The sequence below is a fragment of the Microtus oregoni genome, unplaced genomic scaffold (genome assembly GCF_018167655.1).
Source record: "Microtus oregoni isolate MIOR12 unplaced genomic scaffold, Mior012 000019F_ref0000042, whole genome shotgun sequence".
Lineage (NCBI taxonomy): Eukaryota > Metazoa > Chordata > Mammalia > Rodentia > Cricetidae > Microtus > Microtus oregoni.
In genome coordinates this window covers 12,517,631-12,544,623 of record NW_024543078.1, presented here as the reverse complement: position 1 = coordinate 12,544,623, position 26,993 = coordinate 12,517,631, and the positions used below count along the sequence as shown (strand labels likewise).

General features: G+C 43.3%; 1 protein-coding gene across 2 annotated transcripts in view; it reads left to right on the top strand.

The window, feature by feature from the left end:
• The window catches only part of Eml6 (EMAP like 6), a 269,547-nt gene that overhangs the window by 121,279 nt on the left and 121,275 nt on the right, over positions 1-26,993 (top strand). For both annotated transcript variants that reach the window (XM_041669902.1, XM_041669901.1), the window contains exons 6-7: positions 7,179-7,364; positions 9,292-9,427. In XM_041669902.1, the coding sequence (XP_041525836.1) occupies positions 7,179-7,364; positions 9,292-9,427 (322 nt within the window). The remainder of the gene's footprint in view (positions 1-7,178; positions 7,365-9,291; positions 9,428-26,993) is intronic.

Below are 26,993 nucleotides of genomic sequence, written 5' to 3'. Positions count from 1 at the left end.
GTTACAATTTGTACAGAGCCCACCAGGGGGCAGAACAAACCAGACCAAAGGAACAGCTACCTATCTGGGTAGATTCCATCTTTGTCCTTACTACACAATTTCAATGTATCAGCAAAACACTGTCTGGTGGTTGGAAAGATGTCTTTGGATCGCTGCAGCGTGGCCCACAGCCTCAGTGTACAGAACACCTAAATGGTCACCTCTATAAAATAGTATTGCCTTATAGGGCTTAGAGGACTCGTCTCACTACAAGAAATACCTAGGTAAATGTATAACTGTTCTCTATGCAAAGGTTCTCTCTATATGCAAGTGAAGAAAGAGACTATAATGATAACATTGGCAGGCAGAGATTTATAAATAGTTAAATATATTCCGTATTTCCTTTCTCCTGGGGAAACTCACACACTAGCAAGTATAAAGGACAAACATAGTAGATATTAGTGTATTCTTGAAATATAAAGACTTCTGAAAAAATAGAATATATAACCAACAAAAATAGGAGCAGTGTTGGCCAATAGATGCTAACTCTTAGAAAATATGAATTTAAAAATAATTGAATACGTTAAAAATCATGGTTACATTGTATCTGTTGTTGACGCAGATTCAGTGAGGGGCCCCTCCTAAGCCTGACTATGAAGACATAAGTTTAGTCTTTCTGACCAGAACTCTGGCAGTATTTGTTGATAGCTCTAAAGATGTCGCTCCCCCTGGTCCAGTAGTTCATAACTTGGAGTTCCTCCCATGTGAATTGTCAGGAATGAACCAAGAACCAACTCAGTGCTGAGTAACTTTCCAATGGCAAAGCCAGGGTGAAGAAAACCTGAGACTGCCCAGTTACCCTTGGTGGTTTAAATATACCATGCTACGTTGTTATGATGCTGTGTATGATTGCGAGTCATGGTTTAGATGGTTATTTACCAATACTGGGAAATATCCAATGTATTTGCCATGGGAAAGTTTAGTCTCCTTCTGGCTCCTGCAGAGGTATGGATTTCACTATGGCATTCCCGTATGTCAGTATGCTTTGCTCTAAGTCTTTCCTTCCACAGAGCCTTCCCCACCCATGCCTCCTGCCAACTCTATTGGTTCTCTTCCTCCCCAAACTCCCGTTCGTGTTTTCAGGTCATTTTACCTGCCCTCCTTAACCTTTTCCTCCTCTTATGACCCCCTTTCTAGTTTCATGACCCATCAGTACACAGAGACAAAAATAAAAGTTTAAATCTAGGTTCCACATATGAGAGAAAATATGGGCTTTGTCTTTCTGAGTTTGGAATGCACCTCCCGCCCCAGCCCTTAAGTTGAAAGAGCTGTCTGCAACCCTGCCCCACAGACAGATATTATTTAAAAAGGCCTCAGAGCTTGTGAGCCTCTCTTCACGGTATCGCGGGATCTCCGGTTTAAACGATTCCTGGATTGAGGCATGCGACAGCCTGGAGCCCTGCTGGGGTCCTCAGACCCAGAGGCAACTCTGCATCCTTAAATACATTTTTGTTTAGGAAATACCATCACCAAATGTCTCTGGGTAGAGTTAGTGGATGCTTTCAAACTTTTCCCTTTTATATTTTATCTGTGAGTTATTCTGAGATAACAGGTACTGCTTACTTTGCCCCCTTTTTTGTATATGTACATGTTCTAGTTGGGAGAGCATAATCTCCTCAAGGCTAACTCCATCCCTCTTGCCCCCAAACTATGTACTTCCAGAATTCTTCAAGAGTTACACTGAATGCTGTATGGAACCAGTAAGGCCACAATAACGTTCCCTTCCTTCTCCATTTTCTAAAATGGCCAAAATGCTGGCAGATGTAAGATTCAAACACAGATCCCTATTGAAAGTTGCCTCTTCCATGGTCAATCTTACAGCTTAACTTTTCTCCCAAACCTACATTTACTGGATTCATTAGGATGAGCTGCCCAATGAAAGCGTTCCCCAGAATCCTCTCTGTTTCCTTTCATGCTGCCTTAACTTTTAATCAGCTCCACGAAGAGACAGATGAAGCCCTAGCACTGTGTTGGAAACCATAAGAACTGCTTACCCTGCACACTAGTCCAGTGGGCATAGATGCTTTCTTCTAAGACAAATGCCCATGTGTACAGAAGCATAAGAACCTGCGCGTATCTGCAGCCATCCCTTATTAGTTCTGCTTAGACATAAATCTACAACAAATCAAATCAGTTTTTTAAAGATTTATTCATTTTAACTATGTGTATTTGTGTGTCTTTGGATGTTGGATCAGGTGTCTACAGAGGCACTGGATCCCTGGGACTGAGTTCCAGGTGATTGTGACCCGCTGGTGTGTGTAGATGCTAGGAACCAAACTCATGTCTTCGCCAAGAGCAACATACTCTTGCTTTCTGAGTCATCTCTTGTGCCTAAACCCCGAGGTAATGGAGCATGGTTCCAGTTAGAAGAGCAGGCAACAATCTGTGAGTTTAACAAGATCTCATTAGGAATAATTTCATTGACTTTTTTTGCCAGTCATGTTTGGTTCTATCCTAGGTCTCTGGGCTGTCCAGCCTCTGGGTCCTGGTCCTCCAGACAGTATCAGGGTTGGGCTCCCTCTCATGGTGTGAGTTTCAAGCTACACCAGTTATTGGTTGGCCACTCCCATAATTTCTGCACCACCTTTAACCCAGCACCCCTTGTAGGCAAAGCAAATTGTAGGTCAAAGGTTATGTGGGTTGATGTCCTCCTAGTCCCACCACTGGAAGCCCTGCCTGGGATTCAGGACATGGTCGGTTTAGGCTCTGTATTCCTCGTTGCCAGAAGTCTTAGAACTCATAGACTCCCAGGAGTCTCCATTGCACTAGGTTTCTAGCTCATCACAGAGATGCCCCTGATTCCAGTTGTCTCTCCCAGTACTCCCTCCCTCCATCCTCCCCCTACCTGATCCTTCCTGTTCCCATTCCCCCCATCCAGAACCCACCCCCTCCCCCATCCCCCTGTGGTACCTATTCTATTTCCCCTCCACAGTGAGATTCATGTGTCCGCCTCCCCCACCTTGAGCCCTCCTAGTTGCCTGGTTTCTTTGGGTCTCTTGGATTGTAGCATGGTTATCCTTTACTTTATGCCTAGAAGTCACGTGCATGCAAGGACACACCGTATTTGTCTTTCTGGGTCTGGGTTACTCACTCAGGATGATCTTTCCTAGCTCCATCCATTTGCCAGCAAATTTCATGACATCATTTTTAAATATATGAGTGATACTTCATTTCATACATGGACCACCTTTTCTTCATCCATTCTTCACTCGAGGGACACCTGGGCTGTTTCCAGTTCCTGGCTATTACTCATAAGACTGCTGCAAACGCAGCTGAGCAAGTGCCGTTATGGTATGGTAGAGCATCCCTTGGGTGTATATCCAGGAGTGGTGTAAGCGGATCTTAGCATCCTTTGGGTGTATACCCCGGAGTGGTATAAGTGGATCTTGAGGTAGGTTGATTGCCAGTTTTCTGAGGAACCACCTTATTGATTTCCAAAGTGGCTGTACAAGTTTGCACTCCCACCAGCGATGGAGGAGTGTTCCCCTTGCTCCACATCCTCACCAGCATAAGCTATCACTTCTGTTTTTGATCTTAGCCATTCTGACAAGTGTAAGATGGAATCTCACGGTCATTTCGATTTGCATTTCCCTGATGGATAAGGATGTTGAACATTTAAATGTAGCTTGGCCATTTGAGATTCCTCTGTTGAGAATTCTGTTTAGATCTGTACCCCATTTTTTAATTGGATTATTTGTTTTTGTTTTTTAAGATGTATTTATTTATTATGCATACAGTGTTCTGTCTGCATGTATCCCTGACCGCCAGAAGAGAGCACTAGATGGTTGTGAGCCACCATGTGGTTGCAGGAAATTGATCTCAGGACCTCTGGAAGAGCAGCCAGTGCTCTTAACCTTTGAGCCACCTCTCCAGCCCCAAGGATTGTTTGGTTTTTGATGGTTATTTTCTTGAGTTCTTGTCCAGTTGTCATCAGAGAGGCTTTACCTAGCAACCGATGGAAACAATTGCATTAGGCGGACCTTGTAGAATCCTGTAGAAGAGGGGGACAGGTTAATGGAAGTCAGAGAGGCCAAGGACACCACAAGAAAATCCACAGAATCAGCTAACCTGGTCTCATCGGTGTTCACAGAGACTGAACCGCCAACCAGAGAACTTGGATGGGACTAGGCCTTCTGCTCATATGTCTTACAGTTGTATAGCTTGGTCTTGTAGGACTCCTAGCAGTGGGGGCAGGGGCTGTCTCTGACTCTGTTAAATCCTTTTGGGACCCTTTCCTCCTACTAGGTTGTCCAGTTCAACCTTAGTAGGAGAGGAGGAGCCTAGTCTTACTGCAGCTTGATATGCCATGGCTGATTGACTCATATGGTGGGCTGGCCCTTTTCTGGAGAGAAAGGAAGAAGACTAGATGAACAGGGAAGAGGGGTAGTTGGGGATAGAGAAGGGAGAGAAGGGAAACTGTGATCGGGCGGGGGAAAAAATTAATTAATTAAAAATTTTAAAAAGTTGAGAGTAAAAGGCAGTATGTCAAGAAAAGCTCTGGTGCAAAGTTTCTGTAGCCAGCATAAAATCATGCCTGGTTTTGTAAGTTTCATGGTTTATTATGTTAGAGAATATGGTCATTGGAAATGAATGCCCATAAACAAAGCAGTTGGGTAGTGTCTGCTTCATTGGTTACACAGCTAATAAGCCTACAGATTGTGGGTAATGTTGAGCCTTCTGAGGTCTCTCATTGTAGTCTGAAGGGACCTGGGAGACTCTCTAGGGCCAGATAAGCTCCAGAGTACCCGCCTGTACTAACAAGGTTTGTATTACAATCTGCCAGAGGAAACAGGAGAATAAACAATGTCTCCTCATTTAGTGGTACTGCTGTTTGCTAGATGAAATAGTTCTCAAAAAAAGAAAATATATTAAGTATTCTCTTTTTTTCCCAGAAATATCTCTTACTTTTCCTGGCATTTATATATGCCTTTTAAGAGAGTCATTTGATGGTTTGAAATGTTTTATGTAAGTGTTAAAACCCTCTGGTTTGTCAGAACAGTCTTTGTTCAGCCAGTCTCGGGATAATGATCTATGTATTTGATGGTTGCCATGTAGAAATATTTAACTCATGCCAGAGATCCATGTCTTACGTCAAGAGACAAAAGAGCTTCTCTCCATTCCATCTTCACACACGAGAAAGCACAATGAGAAGGGGAATGTCTGCCTGGGTGTCACCATGGATCTAACTTCTCTGGCATGCGATGATCATCTGTGTCCAAGTGCACATTTAAGATGTTAGTGTCCCCCAAATGTTGTACCTAATTAGTTTTTTCCAAATTTCTTCATTCCTTTTGTACTTATTTCAATACCGTTTTGCAAAATTACTGCCCAAAGAAATGTTGTGTTTTGCTCATCTGAGCATTGCAAATAGTTGGACACATGCTCTGATCTTTGCCATCGTGTGTCTGCCCGGGTTCATTCCACCACCATCATGCTGGTGCCATCAGCGCAGGACTGTATGGGCCAGTCCCTCGGTACTGCGCTCTGAAGGACCACCGTCTCCTCCCCTGCAGGCACAGACACAACATCTTAGAGCAGACACTGCTTTTCTTTCATACGTTCCTGGCCCTCACAGCTAATCTTGCTCTCCTGAGGGAGATGCAATTTCTTGCCCACCATGAATCCCATTCTTGCTCATGCCATGTTTTGTAACCTGATTCCTGTGGCTTCACATTGGCCCTGCCTCTTGAGCAGAATCTGAATATGCCATCACGAAATCCTTGTTTGTGTTTCACATGTCCCCTTTCTCAGTGTGGAGCTCTCAAAGCGGCGGCCAACGTTTCCACAGCTCCTCGTGTAGAAACCTTACAGGAATCCGTGTCTTCAGCAAAGTACTTCTGCCTGCTTTCCCTCCCTCCCATATGGAAACAGTAACAGAATCTGTCTTAACCTATGCTCACGCGATTTGTGAGGTTAAACAACAGATGCGGAAAGCATCTGGAGACCGTGAGGGCTGTGTAATGGCTCCAAAGTTAGGCCAGTTCATACATCAGAAACTGCACCAAGGGAAAGTACTGGGTTTCTGTTTAACCATAGGCATGTCCCTTCTGTTATCTACAAATGGTTCAAGCATTGTGCTTGCCATCTTCCACATGATCTCTGCAAGTAAAATGGAGACGTCTGGGTGATATTTGACTTTATGGAAATACCATTTGTATTTAGAAGCATTTGTGAACAATGCTATGGTAAAAAAAAATTGTAGCACTTTGCTTAGAAAGCAATTATTTTTATTGGCACCGTGCTTTAACCAAATTCACGAACCAGTCTAGAAAGCAATTTTTAAAACAGACATATACATATTAAAATGACTAGTTGAATGTTGGGCGGTGGTTATAAGCACCTTGAATCCCAGCACTCAGGAAGCAGAGGCAATCAGATTTCTGTGAGGTCCAAGTCAGCCTGGTCTACAGAATGAGTCCAGGACATCAGGGGCTACACAGATAAACCCTGTCTCAAAACAAACAAATCAACAAGCAAAAGGTTAGATGATATATTGTTATGGTATTGAGAAGTTATTCCTAATCTCAGTTTTACTTTATATAATGTGCTAACATATGTGTGCGTGTATGTGCATGCACACACACACACACAAACACACGTGCACACACACACACACATGCACACACACATATATGCTACATGTTTTATTCAGGCTCTTGTTATATAGCTCTGGCTAGCCTGGAAGTTGCTATGTAGCATGGGCTAGTCTCCAGTGTGCAATGGTCCTCCTACCTCTGCCTCCCAAGTGTGAGATTACAGGCATGTGCTGCCACACTTGGCTTCCTTCCTACACTTATCTATATTTCTGAACCTTTCTACAATAAATCTATACTCATTTGATAAAAGAGTAAACAGAGTGTGACTCCCCCAATTCCATTCTGTGAATGCTGAAGTCATCTTCTATAATGTCATTAAACATTAAAGTTTTGAAATTTCGGAGCTTTTAAACTTTAAAAAAATTATTATTGGTTTTTCTCATGCTTCTAGAGGTATGCAGAAATGTTTCATGGTTGCCCACTTTCACCAAGACACAATTTATGTATGTTTAGTTCAGATAAAGTATATCTTGAGAAATTCCTGAGAATATCAATGATGAATATTGTACTCTATTTTGGGATGTATTTTTTATTACTCCATAGTTTTGGACATTGTGTGGAAATGCCCTGACTGCAAAAAGAGGAATATTTGGCAAAACAGGAGATCTTCAGACTATCCTTTGCCTTGCCTGTGCCAAAGACGACATCACATACTCTGGTGCTTTAAACGGGGACATCTACGTCTGGAAAGGGCTCACCCTGGTCCGAACCATTCAAGGGGCACACAGTGTGAGTATTGCTGGATGGAGCTTCGAGGTGGCATATTGAATACGATAGGGCCACACTTCTCCTCTTTCTTCCCTCTGCTTTATGGTCAGAAGACGTCACCACACAGTTGTAAGCAATCCATGAAGATTTCTCAAGTTGCTTTTGCTACCTGAAAGAAAAACTTACCAAATCAGTCTTTGCCTTAACTATTAATTGATTGATTAGCCTTATTCTTTAGAAGTAGTTTGATACAAGACTAGAGCCTATCATCCCTTCTTAAATTACAGCCTAGGATATTGTTAGCGTCACAGCCTGCTTCCCTGGGTTCAGGCTGATTCTCATCGTTGCCTCCACTTTAAGGCGGGTAGCTAGACTAGATGGGATGTGGATGGATGCTGGGTTTGCGCTAGGTGGTGAGGAGAGTGTCCTCGATCTGCCGAAGTGCTGGAGCATCAACTCGGTTAGTGTTATATTGCTCAGAAAAGCGGGTGCCACTAATGACCATTCTCTCCATGCTCTGTGAAAACAAGGGCAGACTTTGCTTCTTAGCTCTTTGCTGCCTTTTGACACAGAGGAAAATGATGACTACAGATGAGACGATGAAAGTGGAGACGAGGGAAATCAGAGGAAAGGGCCCATAGCGATCAATATTCACTGCATACTCCGCGAGTGTTGCATCAATGTCAAGTTTTGTGTTTTTGTTTAAGATAATAAGTATAAGGACTAGAGACCTGGCTCGGTGGTTACGAGCACTTTCTCCCCTCACAGAAGACCAGGGTGCAGTCCCTAGCACACAAAAGGTACAATAGAAGTAGGATAAAAATGCTTTATCTTAATATCTTCAAGTTTATTCCCCAGTACTTTATTTTTTAGTGCTGGGAATTGAACCCAGAGCCTTACACACGAGGCAAGTCCTCTGTCATTAATCTTCTTCCCTAGACCTCATTACTCTTAGCATAAAGAAAACTTCAGGCAGCTCAGTGAAACAGTTTGGATACTTTCAAGGTTTCTTTCCATTATTTTTCTTGGCTTCATTGCCAAACGACTCTTAAAACAATTAGGAGGTCAAGTTTGTTTTCATCCATTGAATGAGCTGCCTCGGTCATCAGATTCTCTGTAGGCGTATGAACCCGGAATCAGAATAACAAACATTTATTTATTTGGGGACAAAACTCAACAGTAAGGGTAGCCATCCACGGTCCTCTGTGTGCACTGGAAGCTGGGAACCGAACCCAGCAGCAGAAAAAGTCCAAATGCACTTTTTGTTTGTGCTTATAGTATGTCAGCCCATGCCCCAAATGGGCTGGAACCTAAAAGACTATTGGCTGAAGGATTTCCCACAATATCTCTCTTTACACTGGATATTTTGTTGACACAATGCAGTAGTAACATCTTTGAATAAATCAAGTAAAATAGTTTTCAAACTTAAAGATTCCAAGTGTTTTAGACATGGAAAGGGAGTCATGCTATTTGTGCTTTTCAGTTTGTCAGGAGTAACCCCATCCTGAGCGGTTGAGGTGGCACCTCAGGCACCCCTACACTTGTCAAAGGCGTAGTGTTCGTGCCCTCAGTCTGTGTCTCTACTGGGTTACTTTAGAACTGAAATGAGGCACCTTTGTCATGTCTTTGTTTTAGAAGGCTCGTTTGTCATACGCGGGAGTTTGAGTCTGTATCCGCTTCAACCAAGCTATTCATAAGTGGCATTTTGGGCAGTGGGGATAACACTCTTATCAAATTAGCTGTGTTAATGGAATTACTTTGCATCCTGGTGGTGGCTATAATTTTAGTGATCTAGCTGACATGAGGTGTGTTGATCTGCTGTCAGATGTCAACAGAAAACACAGCATCTGCTTTTGTTTTGTTTTGTTCTGTTCTTAATCATTGCGATTCAGCAATGGTGGCATTTATAGAGATTGCAGAATTGAATGTTACCTCCTCTAATTGACAGGCTGGAATCTTTAGCATGTATGCTTGTGAAGAAGGCTTTGCTACTGGTGGGCGAGACGGCTGTATACGATTATGGGACACTGATTTCAAACCAATAACCAAAATTGATCTCAGGGAGACAGAACAAGGATATAAAGGTAACATATGCATTAGTATTTATTACAATAGAATGTGGTTTTGATCAGTTTTTTCCAGAAAAATCAAATATATAGAAGCAAGTTAGTTTTCCAAGAGCAAAACCCTTTAGCCAAATTGCATTAGACTGTGCCCTGTGAGCATCTGCAGAGTGTGCTGGTTTAAAGAAAATGGGCCCCAAAGGGAGTGGAACCATTAGGAGGTGTGGCTTTGTTGGAGCAAATGTGTCAACTGTGGAGGCAGGCCTTGAGATCTCATATATGCTCAAGCCACACCCAGTGTCTTCCTGTTATCTGGAAGTCAAGATGAAGGAACTCTCAGCTCCTTCTCCAGCACCACGTCTGCCTACATGCTGCCATACACCCTGCCACGATGATAATGGACTAAACCCTAACTAATAAGACATAGAGTATGGGGCTGAGCAAGGATGGAGTGAAGGTGGGGAAGGAGCAGACAGACGGAAGGAAACAGAGGTACAGAAGATCCTTTTTTTCCCCAAAGATTTGTTTATTTATTTATTAATTATGTATACAGTGAGTGTTTTACCTGCATGTACCTGCAGGCTAGAAGAGGGCACCAGATCTCATTACAGATGGTTTGGAGCCACCGTGTGGTTGCTGGGAATTGAACTCAGGCCCTCCAGAAGAGCAGCCAGTGCTCTTAACTGCTGAGCCATCTCTCCAGCCTCATATAGCAGATCTGTGTACTGGTCCCACCCTCAGAAAAATCTTACCTTTCTGCTCTGCCTATCCCTGGCCTTGAAAATGGAAATGAAGTGCATTTGAGAGGAGCAGACTCGGGTAAAACAGCATCAGGACTTTCTTGCTCTTGGTGTGGATGCAAAACTACATTGTGGATTTACCTTCACAAGGACTTTTGATATGAGTGAATTTCCCGCCCCCCATCCTTTTGCTATTGGGTAACAGTGACTGTTGGCTTTATTTCTACGGAAACTATGTTCTGTGGGGATTTTTTTGGTTTTTATCATTTTACTAAAATAACTTTCTAATTATCCAGCAGAAGCATTTTCATGGTCATGTTCCAATCCCATGACATGGTACTTGCTACTTTGTTTCTTAATCTTGAAAATATTAACTAGAGGCAGTGAGATAACTCAAAGACACTTGATGCCAGTCCTGAGTTCAGTCCCTGAACCTCAAGTGAGAGGAAGAAAAAACTGCGCCCTGTAAGTTATCCTCCGACGTTCACGTGTGTGCTGTGGCACACGTACATGTATGCATTGCATGTGTGTGCACGCACAGCTCACTAAACAAATGTCATTTTAAAACTTAAAGTAAAGGGACTGCCACTTATTAACGTTTGTAAACCCTTATCCCAAAAGTTTACAACCTGTGAAGATTTCTCTCGCCCTTCCTGCAGACGTCCAGGCCTGCGAAATGAATCCCACAATTTCCAAATGTCTTAGCGCAAAAGTCTCATACACTTGCCTCTTACACTAACTCAGTTGTCAGACAAGAAGAAAGAGTTTTGAAATGAGCTAAGTAAAGACCACAGTTAGGGAAATTATACGGCTTTGTTACAGAGGTAAACTGCTAATCAGTCCTCCTGCACGATCGTCAGGCTTGAGCACCTACTTTAAATTGAGTATGGATCAGCCTGCCAGAGGGTGAAACACGTCAGCGAGAATCATCCAGACTCAGACTGATTCCTAGGCTTCTGTCCTCCCCACGTTTAGTGAAAGAATATGTACCTCACAGCCTGAGGGACACCATCCACAGTCAAGGTTACATCAATAATTCCTGTACTTTTTGTATGAACAGATTTCTTTGCTGCCTGGATGTTCAGTACCTTTTCTGTAGTGCAAGTGCTACATATACAAACGCACGATCATATAAATCTGCAGCTGAATTCAGGCAAGATCTTTAATCTGTAACTTTGAAAGCCAAACAGATTAGAACTGAAAGATTACTTCTATGACCAGTTTGGCAGCAAAACCTGATATGAACTGGCACAAAACTGTTTCCTGTCTTTAAAATGTGGATAATCACACACAGAAATGTTGTCTCCAGCTCCTCATGGCGTTGTCCATCTGTAATCCCATCACTTGGGAGGTAGAGGGAGGAGCTTGTGATTTTAAAGCCAGACCTCGTTTCTTGTCAAAAGTGGGAGGAGGGGAGGGAGGATATGAACTGCTGGGAACACCAAAGGTGGGCAAACAATCACTGGGAGCCTCAGAGGCTAGCAAGGGACCTCATCAGAGGTGGGTGAGTGACCCTGCCAGGACCGTCAGAGGTGGGCGGCTGCTGGGAGCGGTGACTTCCAGAGACTATCATAAGAAGTTCCTCTGGAGAAGAGCTCCTGTGTCACTCCAGCCAGTATCCACTGCCATCCTCTGTGCGAGATACCCCACCACTGCAGCGACCACTAGAACCCCAGCCCCGGCCTGCACCTGGAGGAGAGATCACTAGTGACTCTGGTCTGCCTGCACCTGAAGGCATAGAAAATGTATTCAACAAAATCATAGAAGAAAAATTTCTCAACCTAAAGAAAGACATGCCAATGAAAATAGAAGAAACCTACAGAACACCAAACGGACTAGGTCAAAAAAAGAAAAAAAAATCTCCTCATCATATAATAATCAAAACACTAAACATACAGAATAAAGATAGAATATTAAGAGCTGCAAAGGAACATAGGTCAAATAACACATAAAGGAGGCAGACCTATCAAATTTATATCCAACTTTTCAATGGAACAATGAAATCCAGAAGATACTGGACAGGTGTTATGCAGACACTAAATGACCACAGATGCCAGCTCAGACTACTATACCCAGCAAAATTTTCAAGATATTCCATGACAAAACCAGATTTAAATAATACCGATCCACAAATCCAGCCCTACAGAAAGTACTAGAAGGAAAACTCCAACCCAAGGAAGTCAGCTGCATCCACAAAAACACAGGCAGTAGATGATCTCACAGCAACAAATCCCAAAGAAGAGAGACAGACGCACACACAATGCCACCACCAAGAGCAAAAACAACAGGAAGTAGCGATCACTGGTCACTAATATCCCTTAATATAAATCCATCATTCTGCATATAAGAAACACACCTCAACCTCAAAGACAGACATTGTCTCAGAGTAAAGGGTTGGGGAAAGATTTACCAATCAAATGGACCTAAGAAACAAGCAGGTGTGGCTATTCTGATATCTAACAAAATAGGCTTCAAACTAAAATCAATCAATCAGAAGAGATGAAGAAGGATATTTCATATTCATCACAGGAAAAATCCATCAAGAAGTCTCAATTCTGAACATCTATACCCTAAATATATGAGCATCCACATTTGTAAAAGAACTGTTACTAAAGCTTAAATCACACATTAAGTCACACACACTAATAGTGGGAGACTTCAACACCTCACCCTCACCACTGGACAAGTCTGCCAGACAGAAAGTTAACAGAGGAAAAAAGGAACTGTGTTATGAGTCAAATGGACTTAACAGACACATATAGAATATTCCAAACAAACACAAAAGAATGTACCTTCTTCTCAGCACCTCCTGAAACATTCTCAAAAATTGACCACATACTCAGTAACAAAGCAAACTTCAACAGATACAAAAAAAAAAAAAAAAAACTTGGAATAACCCCATGTCTTATCGGGTCACTATGGCTTAAAGTTAGAATTCAACAACAACACTAATTTCAGAAAACCCACAAACACATGGAAATTGAACAGTGCTCAACTGAATCGCTGATGGGTCAAGGAAGAAATAAAGAAAAAAATAAAGATTTCCTAAAATTCAATGAAAATGACCATACAACATACCCAAACTTATGAGACACAATGAAAGCAATGCTAAGAGCAAAGTTCATAGCACTAAATGACTAAATAAAGAAGTTGCAGAAATCCCATACTAGCAAATTAACAGAACACCTGAAAGCTCTAGAACAAAAAGAAGCAAACTCACCTGGTAGGAATAGATGGCAGTAAATAATCAAAATGAGAGCTTAAATCAATAAAATAGAGGCAAAAAAATACAAAGAATCAATGAGATAAAGAGTTGGTTCTTTGAGAAAATCAACAAGATTGACACACCTTCATCCAAACTGACCAAAAGGCAGAGAAAGAATATCCAAATTAACAAAATCAGAAATGAAAAGGGGGACATATTAACAGACATGGAGGAAATCCAGAGAATCATCAGGTCATACTTCAAAAATCTGTACTCCACAAAATTGGAAAATTTAAAGGAAATGGGCAATTTTCTGGATAAGTACCACATACCAAAATTAAATCAAGAACAGATAAACAAATTAAATAGACCTATAACCCATAAGGAAATAGAAACAGTCATCAAAAGCCTCCAAACCAAAAAAACAAAATAAAACAAAAACAACACAGGGCCAGATGATTTCAGCACAGAATTTTACCAGAATTTCAAAGAGCTAATACTGATACCCCTCAAATTGTTCCACATAATAGAAGTAGAAGGAACACTGCCAAATGCTTTTTATGAGGGTACAGTTACCCCGGTACCCAAACCACACAAAGACTCAACTAAGAAAGAAAATTACAGACCATTCTCGCTCATAAACATTCATGCAAAAATACTCAATAAAATACTTTCAAACTGAATCCAAGAACACATCAGAAAAATCATCCACATAATCAAATAAGCTTCATCCCAGAGATGCAGGGATGGTTCAACATACAAAAATTTGTCAATACAATCCACCATATAAATAAACTGAAAAAAAAATATGATCATCTCATTAGATGCTGAAAAAGCCTTCAACAAAATTCAATTCCCCTTCATGATAAAGGTCTTGGAGAGATCAGGGATACAAGAAACATTCCTACACATAATAAAGGCAATACAGCAAGCCAACAGCCAACAGCAAACTAAATGGAGAGAAACTCAAAGTGATTCCACTAAAATCAGGAGCAAGACAAAGTTGTCCACTCTCTCCATATCTATTCAACATAGTATTTGAAGTTCTAGCTAGAACAATAAGACAACAAAAGGAGATCAAGGGGATTCAAATTGGAAAGAAAGAAGTCAAACTTTGGCTATTTGCTGATGATCTGGTGATCCCAAAAATTCTACCAGGGAGCTCCCACAGCTGGTAAACACCTTCAGTAATGTGGAAGGATACAAAATTAACTAAAAGAAAAATCAGTAGCCCTGCTATATACAGATGATAAAGGAGCTGAGAAAGCTATCAGAGAAACATCACCCTTCACAATAGTCACAGACAACATAAAATATCTTGGGGTAACTCTAATCAAACAAGTGAAAGACATGCATGACAAGAACTTTAAGTCTTTGCAGAATGAAATGAAGAGAATATTAGAAAATGGAAAGATCTCCCATGCTCATGGATAAGTAGGATTAACATAGTAAAATGACAATCTTACCAAAAACAATATACAGATTCAGTGAAATACCCATCAAAATCCCAGCACAATTCTTCACAGACCTCAAAAGAACAATACTAAATTTTATATGGAAAAACAAAACACCCAGTATAACTAAAACAACCCTGTACAATAAAGGAACATCTAGAGGCATCACAATCCCTGACTTCAAGCTCTATTATAGAGCTACAGTAATGAAAACATCTTGATATTGGCATAAAAACAGACAGGTAGACCAATGGAATCAAATGGAAGACCCTGATATTAACCCACACACTTATGAAGTCCTGATTTTTGAGAAAGAAGCTAAAAACATAAAATGGGATAAAAGGAAGCATATTCAACAAATGGTGCTGGCATAAATGTATATCAACCTGTAGAAGAATGCAAAGAGATCCATACATTTCCACGCACAAAACTCATATCCAAATAGATCAAAGACCTCAACAGAAATTCAAGAAGAGAAAGTGGGAAGTACCCTTGATCACATTGGCACAGGAGACTACTTCCTAAACATAACAACAGTAGCACAGACACTGAAAGCAACAATGAATAAATGGGACCTCCTGAAATTGAGAAGCTTCTATAAAGCAAAAGACATGATCAGCAAGACAAAACTGGAAGCTTACAGAATGGGAAAAGATCTTTACTGACCCCATATCAGACAGAGGGCTGATCTCCAAAATACATAAAGAACTCAAGAAAGTAGACATCAAACTACCAAATAATCCAATTTAAAAAAAAATAGCATACATATCTAAACAGAATTCTCAACAGAAGAATCTCAAATGACCAAAAGACACTTAAGGAAATGCTCAACATTCTTAGCCATCAGAAAAATGCAAATTAAAACAACTTTGAGATACCATCTTACACCTGTAAGAATGGCCATGATCAAAAACACCGATGACAACTTACGCTGGAGAGGTTGTGGAGTAAGGGAAACACTCCTCCACTGCTTGTTGTAATATGAACGGCGGGGCTGTGTCCTGCCACCCGGCTAGCTTTACCCGAAATAATTACCCGGAAACTGCATTCTTTTAAACACTGCTTGGCCCATTAGTTCCAGCCTCTTATTGGCTAGCTCTTACATATTGATCTAACCCAATTCTAATATTCTGTGTGGCCCACGAGGTGGCTTACCAGGGAAGATCTTAACCTGCGTCTGTCTGGAGTGGGAGAATCATGGCAACCCACTGACTCAGCTTCTTTCTCCCAGCATTCTGTTCTGCCTACTCCACCCACCTAAGGGATCGCCTATCAAAATGGGCCAAGGCAGTTTCTTTATTAGCCAATGACCTTCCTCCATCATTTCCCCTTTTTCTGTTTAAACAAAAATAGGAAGGCTTTAACTTTAACATAGTAAGATTACATATAACAAAACAGTTATCAAGCAAGAATTACAGTTACAATATTTATATCTATTTTATCTTTTATCATAACTAAGGAAAACTAAAACTATGTATCCATTCTTCAACTCCATCAAAGACTCCAGAAGGATATAATATTACCTAAGCAAACAAGAAATCCAAACTCTAGAAATGACAGAGACAACTCGCTGCCTGGACAGTCACCCAAAGTTCCTCTGTACCATTGGGGCATCCATCTTCAGCCTACAGGCCCATAGTATCCAGCAGACATTTCCATGAAGCAGGAAATTTCAAAGGCAGTTCAGTCATTATCTGCTGTGTCCTGCAGAATGTCTCGCAGACTCTTTCATGAGTCAGGAACCCCGAAAGACCATCTCACCTTTAGGCAAGTTCAGCAGTCCTCTCTCTGTGGGTTCTCTGTGTCCAGTTTATGCAATAGTCCAGGCAAGAGCAGTTTCTTGCCCAAATGGCTATCAAACTCCATAAGGATCCTCTTCGATGCCCATCTTCCTCTCAAAGTAGATTGGTGCTGCCAGGAGCAGATGTGTCTCATTGTCATGAAAAGCCCTAAGTTATTAAAACATCTAAATGCCATATTCTGCAGTCTTTTAAAGATATGAAGAATGCCTATCTGAAATATATCTATGCACATCTAGAAAATCTAACTAACATGACTACAAGCTTGACCATTATTGATGATTATCCATTAACAACCTATATATGTTACATTTTTAAATGAACTGCACAATCACAATACCTTAATCAAGATCAGAAATACAGATACAAAGATCAGAAATACAGATACATGTAACAAAATTGACCTTAAAATCCATACCAATGCAAATTATTCATACCTATATCATTTCCCCCTTTAAATGTAAAAGAACATTTATAAACAATATTTTGGGAACATGGGCGCAGTTTTTTCTCTCCAAACTGCTTCCTGCTGAATGGGGGTGTCATTAATTAGGTCTTTCATGGTATAACCTGTGTGCCAGGGTCATCTCAGTTGGCAGTTGAGTGAAGTAATTTTTTGAGGGTGTTCACAGCAACCTTTCAGGAGGGCGTGGTCTATCATACCATATTGGGATAGACGCAATCCACAGCGTCTCATCCTCTGTGAAAACAAAAGAAGACCCTTTCCAAAGCATCATATCCTTAGACCCAAATTCTGAAGTCATACCCTTATGATATCCACTCTGGTTCCACTTGGCAGCCCATATAATGAAATGTCTCTCTGTAGTTAGCTCCTTCACAGTCAAAAATTTTAAAGAAAACACAATATACATAATCCAGACTCTGTGAATTTTCCATTTTTACATGGCTTATTTTCCTTTATTTCTTTTAATCTATAACTATCTGTACTCTGTCTCTTTAAAGACTTTACCCTTCTTTTAAGACATTAACTTTATTTTTTATATTCTTTTTCTTCTCTCTCCCAAGCCTACATACATTTATTCAACACTGTGACTCATTTAGTGGTCTGAATCTGTCCTATTGTGAATCTGCAATTTTTTACTATCCAGGAGCACTTTTGATTTGCGCCTTTATCACTAAGCGCTTAAGAATCTAAGCTGTGACATTCTTAGGTCAAAAACAGGTACTGCCTGCTTGCCCTGCCCAGTCCAACATGGCAGAGCCGCTTGTGCCTCTGATCTGCTGCACGCACTGTTCCAGGCACATAGCAAGTCCACATTGGAGCCACACTCAGCAGTTTCATTCTGAGACTGAGTGTGCAGCACAGAAACTCTTTTCATCCAAGTTACATCCAAATATGACATGCAGAGCACTGCGCAGTCTGAAAACACCTCTCTGTATGGCGGCAGGAATCCACCAAGCTCTTCCGCCTGTCTAAGCCTGATTCTGCCGTCTGCCCAGGTGCAGGTGGGGAGCGCTGAGCCATCGGCATGGTCTCAGAGCACTCTCCTCCGATCCCACGTGGGAACACAAACATCAAGTACCATAAAAGCCATTGAAATGCTTTAAAGCCAGAGTTTGCACTGGCGGCACAGCCCCAGGAAGCCGCACTTTAAAATGTCACAGCTTTTTTTCTGCTGCTGTTGCTGAATCAGGAACCCTCTCTACAGCATGCCACCCAGAAACAGCAAAAAGCTGTCTTAAATTCTCTCTCTCTCCTTTTTAAGCCCTCTCAGGTTTTACGTGGCATTAGTTAATCACGTTGGACACCACTCTGTTGTAATATGAGCGGCGGGGCTGCGTCCCCGCCGCCTGGCTCCTGGCCACCAGCTAGCTTATGCCCCAAAATAATTACACGGAAACTGTATTCTTTTAAACACTGCTTGGCCCATTAGTTCCAGCCTCTTATTGGCTAGCTCTTACATATTGATCTAACCCATTTCTAATATTCTGTGTGGCCCATGAGGTGGCTTACCAGGGAAGATCTTAACCTGCGTCTGTCTGGAGTGGGAGAATCATGGCGACCCACTGACTCAGCTTCTTTCTCCCAGCATTCTGTTCTGCCTACTCCACCCACCTAAGGGATCGCCTATCAAAATGGGCCAAGGCAGTTTCTTTATTAGCCAATGACCTTCCTCCATCAACTGCTGATGGGAACACAAACTTGTGCAGCTGCTGTAGGAATCACTATGGTGATTTCCCACATAATTAGAACTCAATCTACCTCAAGACCCAGCAATACTACTTTTGGGCATATACTCAAAGGATGCATGCTACATCACAAGGGCATTTGCTCAACTGTGTTCATAGCAGCATTATTCATAATAGCCAGAATCTGGAAACCATGTAGATGCCCCTCAACCGAAGAATGGATAAAGAAAATGTTGTCCATTTAAACACTTAGTGAAAAAAAAGAAAGAAAAGAAAAAAAACAATGATATCTTGAAATTTGCAGGCAAATGGACGGAACTAGAAAAAAAAAAACATCCTAAGTGAGGTAACCAGGCCCAGAAAGACAAATATAGTATGTACTCACTCATAAGTGAATATCAAACATAAACCAAAGGATAACTACAACTGATCCACAACCCCAGAGAAGCCAGAACCCTCATCCAGAAACAGATGGAAACAGATGCAGAGATCCACAACTAACCACTGGGTCAAGCTTCCGGAATACAATGGAAGAGAGGGAAGAGTGATGATATGATCAAAGAGGTCAAGACCATGCTTGAGAAACCCAGAGAAACAGCTGATCTGGGCTAGTGGGAGCTCACTGACGCTGGACTGACAATTGGGGAACCTGCATTGGACCGAACCCTGAGAGCAGGTGACAATGCTGTGCCTTGGGCAGTTTGTGGAAATACTAGCAGTGGAACCAGGATCTAACCTTAATGCATGAACTGACTTAGTATAGCCCACTCTCAATGCTCGGCCAAGGCACAGGGCTGCAGGAGAACCTTGGTCCTGCCTCAGTGAGGTGATGGGACAGATTTAGTTGACTTCCCAGGGGAGGCGGTACCCTCTGAGGAATGGATGGGGAGTTAGGATGGGGACTTGGGATTTTGGATTGATATGTAAAACAAAAGTTTAAATGAGGAGAAAAAGGGGTGAATTATTTTATTGAAGATATTGCTGCTTCAGATCCCACTGGACATATGAACCCCAAATCCTAAACCTTTCAGAGGTGTGAGTTTCAGAGCCAGTGTTTCAGGGACTATAAATTCTGGTTCAGGATGGGGCAGAGATCGGATGTCACTGAGAGAAACTCTATCACCTCATGGACAAGGAGGCGGAAACACAAGGTTGGTAACAGCAATGATCACAGACAGGGCCCCAGATCATCTCACACCAAGTGTAACAGCACATCTTATATCCGACTTTTTAACTAAATGGATGATCTGGGTGAAGCAATGAAACTTAAAATGTCTATTAGGGTTGGCAAGAAAAGGTAAAAAATAATTCCTAACGCGTGCCAACCAAAGTGAACTGCTTCACCGTAATCAAATATTTTGACCTGATTGTTATAGAGTGTGAAGGGAACACAGTAATTATTCTCCCCATGCAAGATGTATTATTTATTAAGCATCGGCTGAGAGGTGTGCCAAAGGGCTAGATATTAAATAGCTGTTGTGTCTAATGAGCCAGAAACTGTGCATCCAAAGAGATCCGCGTCAGGAGAATCATAGAGAAGAGATGGGGCTGTGGCTGCCGGCTCCAAGCCACAGGATTCCTTCTGAGGCTTGTCACTGTGGTCGTCGCCCCCTCCTGGTCCACATGGTCATTGATCACATGGATTTTGGCAGTTGCTTTATCACGTATCCCTGCACTGACTGTTCCCTGCCCAGCAGCTTTAAGAACTGTTTCATGTTTATACAAAACGGGTCACATTCCTTCTTTCTTAAAACCCTCTGAAGATTCCCCACTTTTCTTAAATACCCAAAATCTTTCTGGTGGCCTCACAGCCCCCGCCCGCCTTCCTCTGCTTTGGCCAGACTGGCTCACATCTTTTCCTCAGCTCACAGACTGTCCCCTCTCTCTGCAAAGGCCCTCCTCAACCAGAGCCTCTACTTCAGTGGCTGACATGATTGACCTTACTGGAAATCACCTTCTGCGTCCAGCCCTGGGGCGCGTCAGATGTGCTGGCGGTCCACCTTATAACAAACAGCACAGCTTACCTCATGGTCCTTGTCAGCTGGGCGAAGAATCTCTTGTTGCCCGCTGCTTCCAGAGGGCTTACAATAGTGCCTACTATGCCCTGGAGACCTGGAAATAGCTCAGATGAGTGAAGATCACAGTCTAACCGTAGTGTAGGGCCCTGCAGGGGAACCAAGTGCCAACCCAGCTTAAGGCAAAAAAACACATAGCTAGGTCCCTTCATGTCAACACGCTGAGTTCCCCCTTGGCCCCCAAGGACATGGACAGACGGTCCTAGCATGCAGGTAGGAAAATGAGTACTGTGTTTATGTTACAGCTGGCAGGGTACTCTACCTAGGTAGAGACTGTGGCTGGGCCAGGAGACGCTGTCTGTGTTGGTTTTCTGCTGCTTTTGTTTCTTGTGCTGTTTGGCAGCAGCCAGTGCTGGCTGTAGGCAGGTGGGACAATAGTCCCTGTGCAGGCCCTGGGTGTCTCAGTCATGACAGTGGTGTGGCCACTTACAGCACTTGGCTTGGGGTCTGAGGTCCTTGGCCCTACAGACCTGACAGCTCCCTGAACTCTGCCAGGACCAGAGCCCTTACTTTGTCTTCTCTGGATCCTAGAGCCTTTTCATTTCCTTTGAACCTCTGTCTGGGGGACTAGCCTCCGACAGCACAGGGGGGTTAGCCTCCAGCAGCACAGGGGGGCTAGCCTCCAGCAGCACAGGGGGGCTAGCCTCCAGCAGCACAGGGGGGCTAGCCTCCAGCAGCACAGGGGGGTTAGCCTCCAGCAGCACAGGGGGGTTAGCCTCCAGCAGCACAGGGGGGCTAGCCTCCAGCAGCACAGGGGGGCTAGCCTCCAGCAGCACAGGGGGGCTAGCCCCTGACAGCACAGATAAGTAGTTGGCAAAGACTTTCTGGCATTTTTGTTGCTTGTTTCTTTGCTCAGTTGTTTGTTTCTCTAGCTGTGCAGGGTATTTTAGTTTTGTGCAACCCCTTTTGTGAGTTTTCTTTTTCTTTTGTAGTTTCAGGTCTAATATTTAGGTCTTTGACCCATTTTGAGTTGATTTTTGTTTTAGGGTGACAGTGATCTCAGTCCTTGACACTGAATATTCAGTTTTTCAAGCCCATTCTTGAAGAGATTGCTGCCTGTTTTGGGAATCAGTTGACGATGCTGGTTTGTTTCTGGGATCGCTTCTCGGTTTGTTCCTCTGCTTGTTTTCACATACATGCTTTGCCGTGGCCGCTTCGTAGCATGAACTGAAATCAGATAACATGATGCTTGGTTCCTTTTCAAAAGAATGGCCTGCCTCTGGCCTGGCTGGAGACATGATATTCTCATCTGCTCCAAAGATGAGAACATTACATATGGTTGCCTTTTTTCTTAAGAGTTAAGCCAACTGGACCGACCTATCAACCTTAGGAGTCTACCTCATAGGAAATCTGAATCATCCAAAACCATGCTAAGGAGATGGAAGGACTAAGTATCCCCTTACTGAGATAATATATTTATTCTTCTCAACAAGCCGTCTTCCATGTAATCACATACAGAGCCTCCATCGTGTGGCTTGCCCATGTACTTCTGAATACTGACTCAGGAAAACAACTTTTTCTTGTCTTTCCTCTTTTCTTTTGACTCTGGCCAAGATCCTAAGTCTGTCTCCCAGGACACTGTGGGATTTCTCACTCACTATACGAATCAACTCGTCCCTTCCAGCTACACAGCTATTTGCCGACCTCCATTGCTGAACCTTCCTCTCTTGGGCCCTCACTCCAAAGGCCTGACTCCTACTCTCCTTTCTTCTCGTCCCTCCCAGTGGTTGCTGAAGGTTAGCTGGCACTGTTACCTTTCTCTCCAATGAAACTCTGCTCAAGCTTCCTCAGGAGGCTGTTTCTAAACTTCTTTTCTTTAAATTTTTCTTTAAATTTTACCTTTAAATTATTCTTTATTAAGACTTTTAAATGCAGTCTTTTCTCATTTTACATGGCTATCCCCATTCCCACTCCCTCCCCTCCTCCCACTTCACCCTTCCCTCCATCCACCCCCCCCCCCCATCCACTCCTTAGGAAGGGTAAGGCTTCCCATGGGGAGCCAACCAAGTCTGTCCATCTGACACTTCACTTTGAGGCAAGACCAAGATTCTTCCCCCATACCCAGGCTGAGCAAGGCATTCCTCCAAAAAGAACATGCTTCTAGATGCCAGTTCAAACACTAGGGATAGGGCTGGAGAGATGGCTCAGTGGTTAAGAGCATTGCCTCATCTTCCAAAGGTCCTGAGTTCAATTCCCAGCAACCACATGGTGGCTCACAACCATTTGTAATGGGGTCTGGTGCCCTCTTCTGGCCTGTAGGCATACACACAGACAGAATATTGTATACATAATAAATAAATAAACAAATAAATATTTAAAAAAAAAACACTAGGGATAAATCCTGGTCCCTCTGCCAGTGGCCCCACAGACTGCCCAAGCCTCACAACTGTCCCGCTCATTCAGTGGGCCTAGTTTGGTCCTGTGCTGGTTCCCCCACTATCAGTCCAGAGTCAGTGAGCTCTCACTAGCTCAGATCAACTGTTTCTGTGGGTATCCCCATTATTGTCTTGACCCCTTTGCTTGTATTATCGCTCTTCACTTTCTCTGGATGGTCTCTGGTAGCTTGGCCCAGTGCTTCACTGTAGATCTCTGTATCTGCTTCCATCAGTTGCTGGTTGAAGGTTCTGTGAGGACAATTAAGGTAGTCACCATCTGTTACAAGGAAAGCCAGTTTAGGTGTCCTCTCCACTGTTGCTTAGAGTCTTAGCTGGGGCCATCCTTGTGGTTTCCGGAGAATTTCCCTAGTGCAATGTCTCTTGCTAGCCCTTTAATGACTCCCTCAATCAAGATATCTCTTTCCTTTCTCTCCTTTCCCCTTTTTGAGTATCTCGTTCCTTCATGTTTTCCTCCTTCCTCTCCTTCTCCCCTCCTCCCTCCCACCTTCCTTTCTTTCCCCCTTCCACCCCCACCCCCTGCCAGTTTTCTCAAAAGGTCTTGTCTGTTTCCCCTTCTCAGGGGATCCATATATGTCTCTTTTAGGGTTCTCCTTGTTGCCCAGCTTCTCTGGGATCATGGACTGTAGGCTGGTTGTCCTTTGCTTTACGTCTAACATCCACTTGTGAGTGAGTACATACCATGTTTGTCTGAGTCTGGGTTACCTCATTCAGGATGATAAACTTCTTATTAGAGTCTAAGAAGCCCATAAAGGGAACCCCAAGTTCTCTAATAACAATATAAGTTACAGTGTCTATTATTTATGGCTTTATTTATGTACCTCTTCTTTTTTGCATATTGCTGCATCTAGCTGGCCTTGGGTCCTGGAACCCTGACAAGGCAAAGAAAACCAACCAACACACACACACACACATACACACACACACACACACACACACGCCAGTATCTGGCAGGGTTTTGCTATTGCTACCACTGCAACAGGGAACCTCAGCACGTTTATTAAGTACAGCCCAGGGTGAAGGACTAGCTTAGCACTGTGAGCAGTGACCTCAGGCTGGAAACGTCTGGGAGGAGCAGCTGCAGTTGCTGGCCTTTGCACACACTGGTCAGTCCTCCATACACACTCATTCAAACCTCAGGCTCTGGGGAAAGGGTTGTTGTTGTGCTTTCCCATCGCTTTAAGGGACAAGCCACGCCCACTCCCATTACCTCTGACCTTCCCACCGCCATCTCGCCCCTTCCTTTTCTGTCCCCTTGGCGTGAGCACGCGTGTCTCTCTGTCTCTCTTTATATCTCTATTTTCTCTTCTCTCTCTCTTTCTCTCTCTCCCTCTCTCCTTCAATAAATGTTTTATAGCTACTTTTTGTGTCCATGGGTCTGCTCACAACCACCATGCGTTGGGAATTCTGCCACGTGGCTTCCCGCTGATGGGAATTTGGGGGGGGGGGCTCGCATTTTAATATAAAGAATAACAGTTGTCATTTTTCTTGAGCCTGGGTCACATGGGTGATGACTTTGTGGCTGGTCTAAGCCTTGGAGTCTCCAGCATGGTTGTGCCCTTCCTTATCAACCGTCCATTTCATTGAGGACTTCATTCGCTGAGGGCTTCCTCCACCCCCTTTGAGTACTCACCAGTGCAGAGCTTAGTTTATTTAATAATGTCACCACTTTTGCCTCATCCCCTCTTCCTCCAGTGTCATCACTGTCATCTCTTCCTCCCTCCCCTTGCTCCCTGATGCTCCCTTAAAACGGCTTTGTGTCTGGGCCTTGAGCCCAGAGTCTGGCATATGCCAAGTAAATGCACTACCCGTTCTTCATATTTCAAAAGACTTGCTCTCAAGACTTGCTTTTCTTGATCTAATCTGGTATTTAGGCTTTTTAAAAATTACATTTACTCCTTGAGAATCTTATACAATGTGTTTTAATCATATTCAGCAACCCCCAATTCCTTCTAGATTAATTCTACCTCCTTACCCACCCAACTTCATGCCCTGGGGCATGGTTCACCTCTCAGAGGCTACACCCTAAAGAAAACATCCTCCCCAGCAGCTATCAAATGCCAGTAGCTCCTCAGGCAGGGCTGAGACTTCACGGCCACCCCAACCTCGTTTTCTGGCTTGAACTTGGGCAGGTCCTGTGGTCGCTCTCACAGTTTCTGCGAGTTCATGTGGGCAGCTGCCCCACTGGGTCCTGAGAATGTGGATTCTGTATAGTCACCCTCCACCTCTGACCTTCACAGTCTTCCTGCGCCCTCTTCACACTGTTTAGACTTTTGACTGAATTTTTATTTCTATTAGTGACTGTTCCTTTCTAAGATTTCCATCTGATTCCTCTTTAAAGTCTCTTTGATGACTTTTCTCATCCATATACTCGTCTTTCTAACTTCATCTGTCTGTCTGTGGTCTCTTGAGAACTCACTTCAACTTTTTGCTGTGCGTTTTGTCTGTATTGACTTCTTTAGGCTCTGGTAACAATGATTGTTTCCTTTTAGAGACTCACTACCTTATTTTTCTTGTTTCTTACACTCCTATCGTGAGATTTGCCCATCTAAGAAATTAGTTGTCTCTGCTACCCCTGTGGAGCTGATCATCTTATTAAATAGCTTTTCCTGAAGTTGTGTCTTGGGATGCTGGTTTGCTAAAATGGTTGACTTTGTTTCTAGCCGGCACCATAGTCTCTCTGTGGCTTTTTTCCTGTCTATAATTGTGGTTATTGCCCATAGTGTATTCACAGTAAAGTCAGTGACCTACCATCCCTGCCGGCCACACAGGTGTGGGGACACTAGCAGCTCAGCCTGGTGCTGTGTATGCAACAATGAGAATGCATAGCTTGTTGTGTAGCTGCTCTTGCAATGGGACTGGTGGCTCTCATCGGGCATTAGAGGTTTCTTCTCTTACTGTGATGTTAGCTTTGCAAATAACAAAGGCTTCTGGCGCTGGTGGACCCAGCGGTGGTTGAGAGTTGCCCTCTGACCAGTCAGCGGTGCTGCCCCAGATGCTGCACAGGAAGAGGTGGTAACAGAAGCTGCAGTGTGTCATCTGCGGTATGCACATTTGCTCCTGACCACGGCCCACAGGGTGTAAAGCAACAGCAACCATGTAGGCTGATGTTAGCGGGAGCCTCCGTGTTCCCCATTGCTGTCATGATGAGTCTGGCTCTACCTGTGGTAGTTGGAGCTGAAGAGTCCATAAACCTGAGGGTGAGGCAGCAGTGGGTCACAGGGTACTGCATCAAAGTGCAGGGTTAAGATGTGGCAGAACCTGCACCCACGCTTTCAGCCCTTGCGAGGCAGAAGTCCACATGCACCCTGCCATCCCTTTGGTCTTGGGAAGTGTAACATGGAGGGCCTGCTTGCTGGAGTTTCTGTCCTGCCCAGTTCCCACAGCTGGCAAGTCCCAAAGTCACACAGAAGTCTCCATAAGTTATAAACTGATTGGCCCATTAGTTCAGGCTTTGTATTAGCTCTTAAAACTTATATTAACCCATTATTCTTATCTATGCTAGCCACATGGCTCGGTACCTTTTTCAGCCGGGTTCACATCCTGCTTCTTCTATGGTCTAGGCAGGGCTATGGAGGAACGGGGTCCTCCTTCCCAGAATACTTCTGTTCTCATTGCCCCACCTCTACTTCCTGTCTAGTTGTCCCACCTATACATCCTGCCTGGCTACTGGCCAATCAGTGTTTATTTAAAATATAATTGACAGGATATAGAATTGTCCTGCACCAGGAAAGCATGTCCCTGAGCATCTGATTCTGAAGAGATTTTTC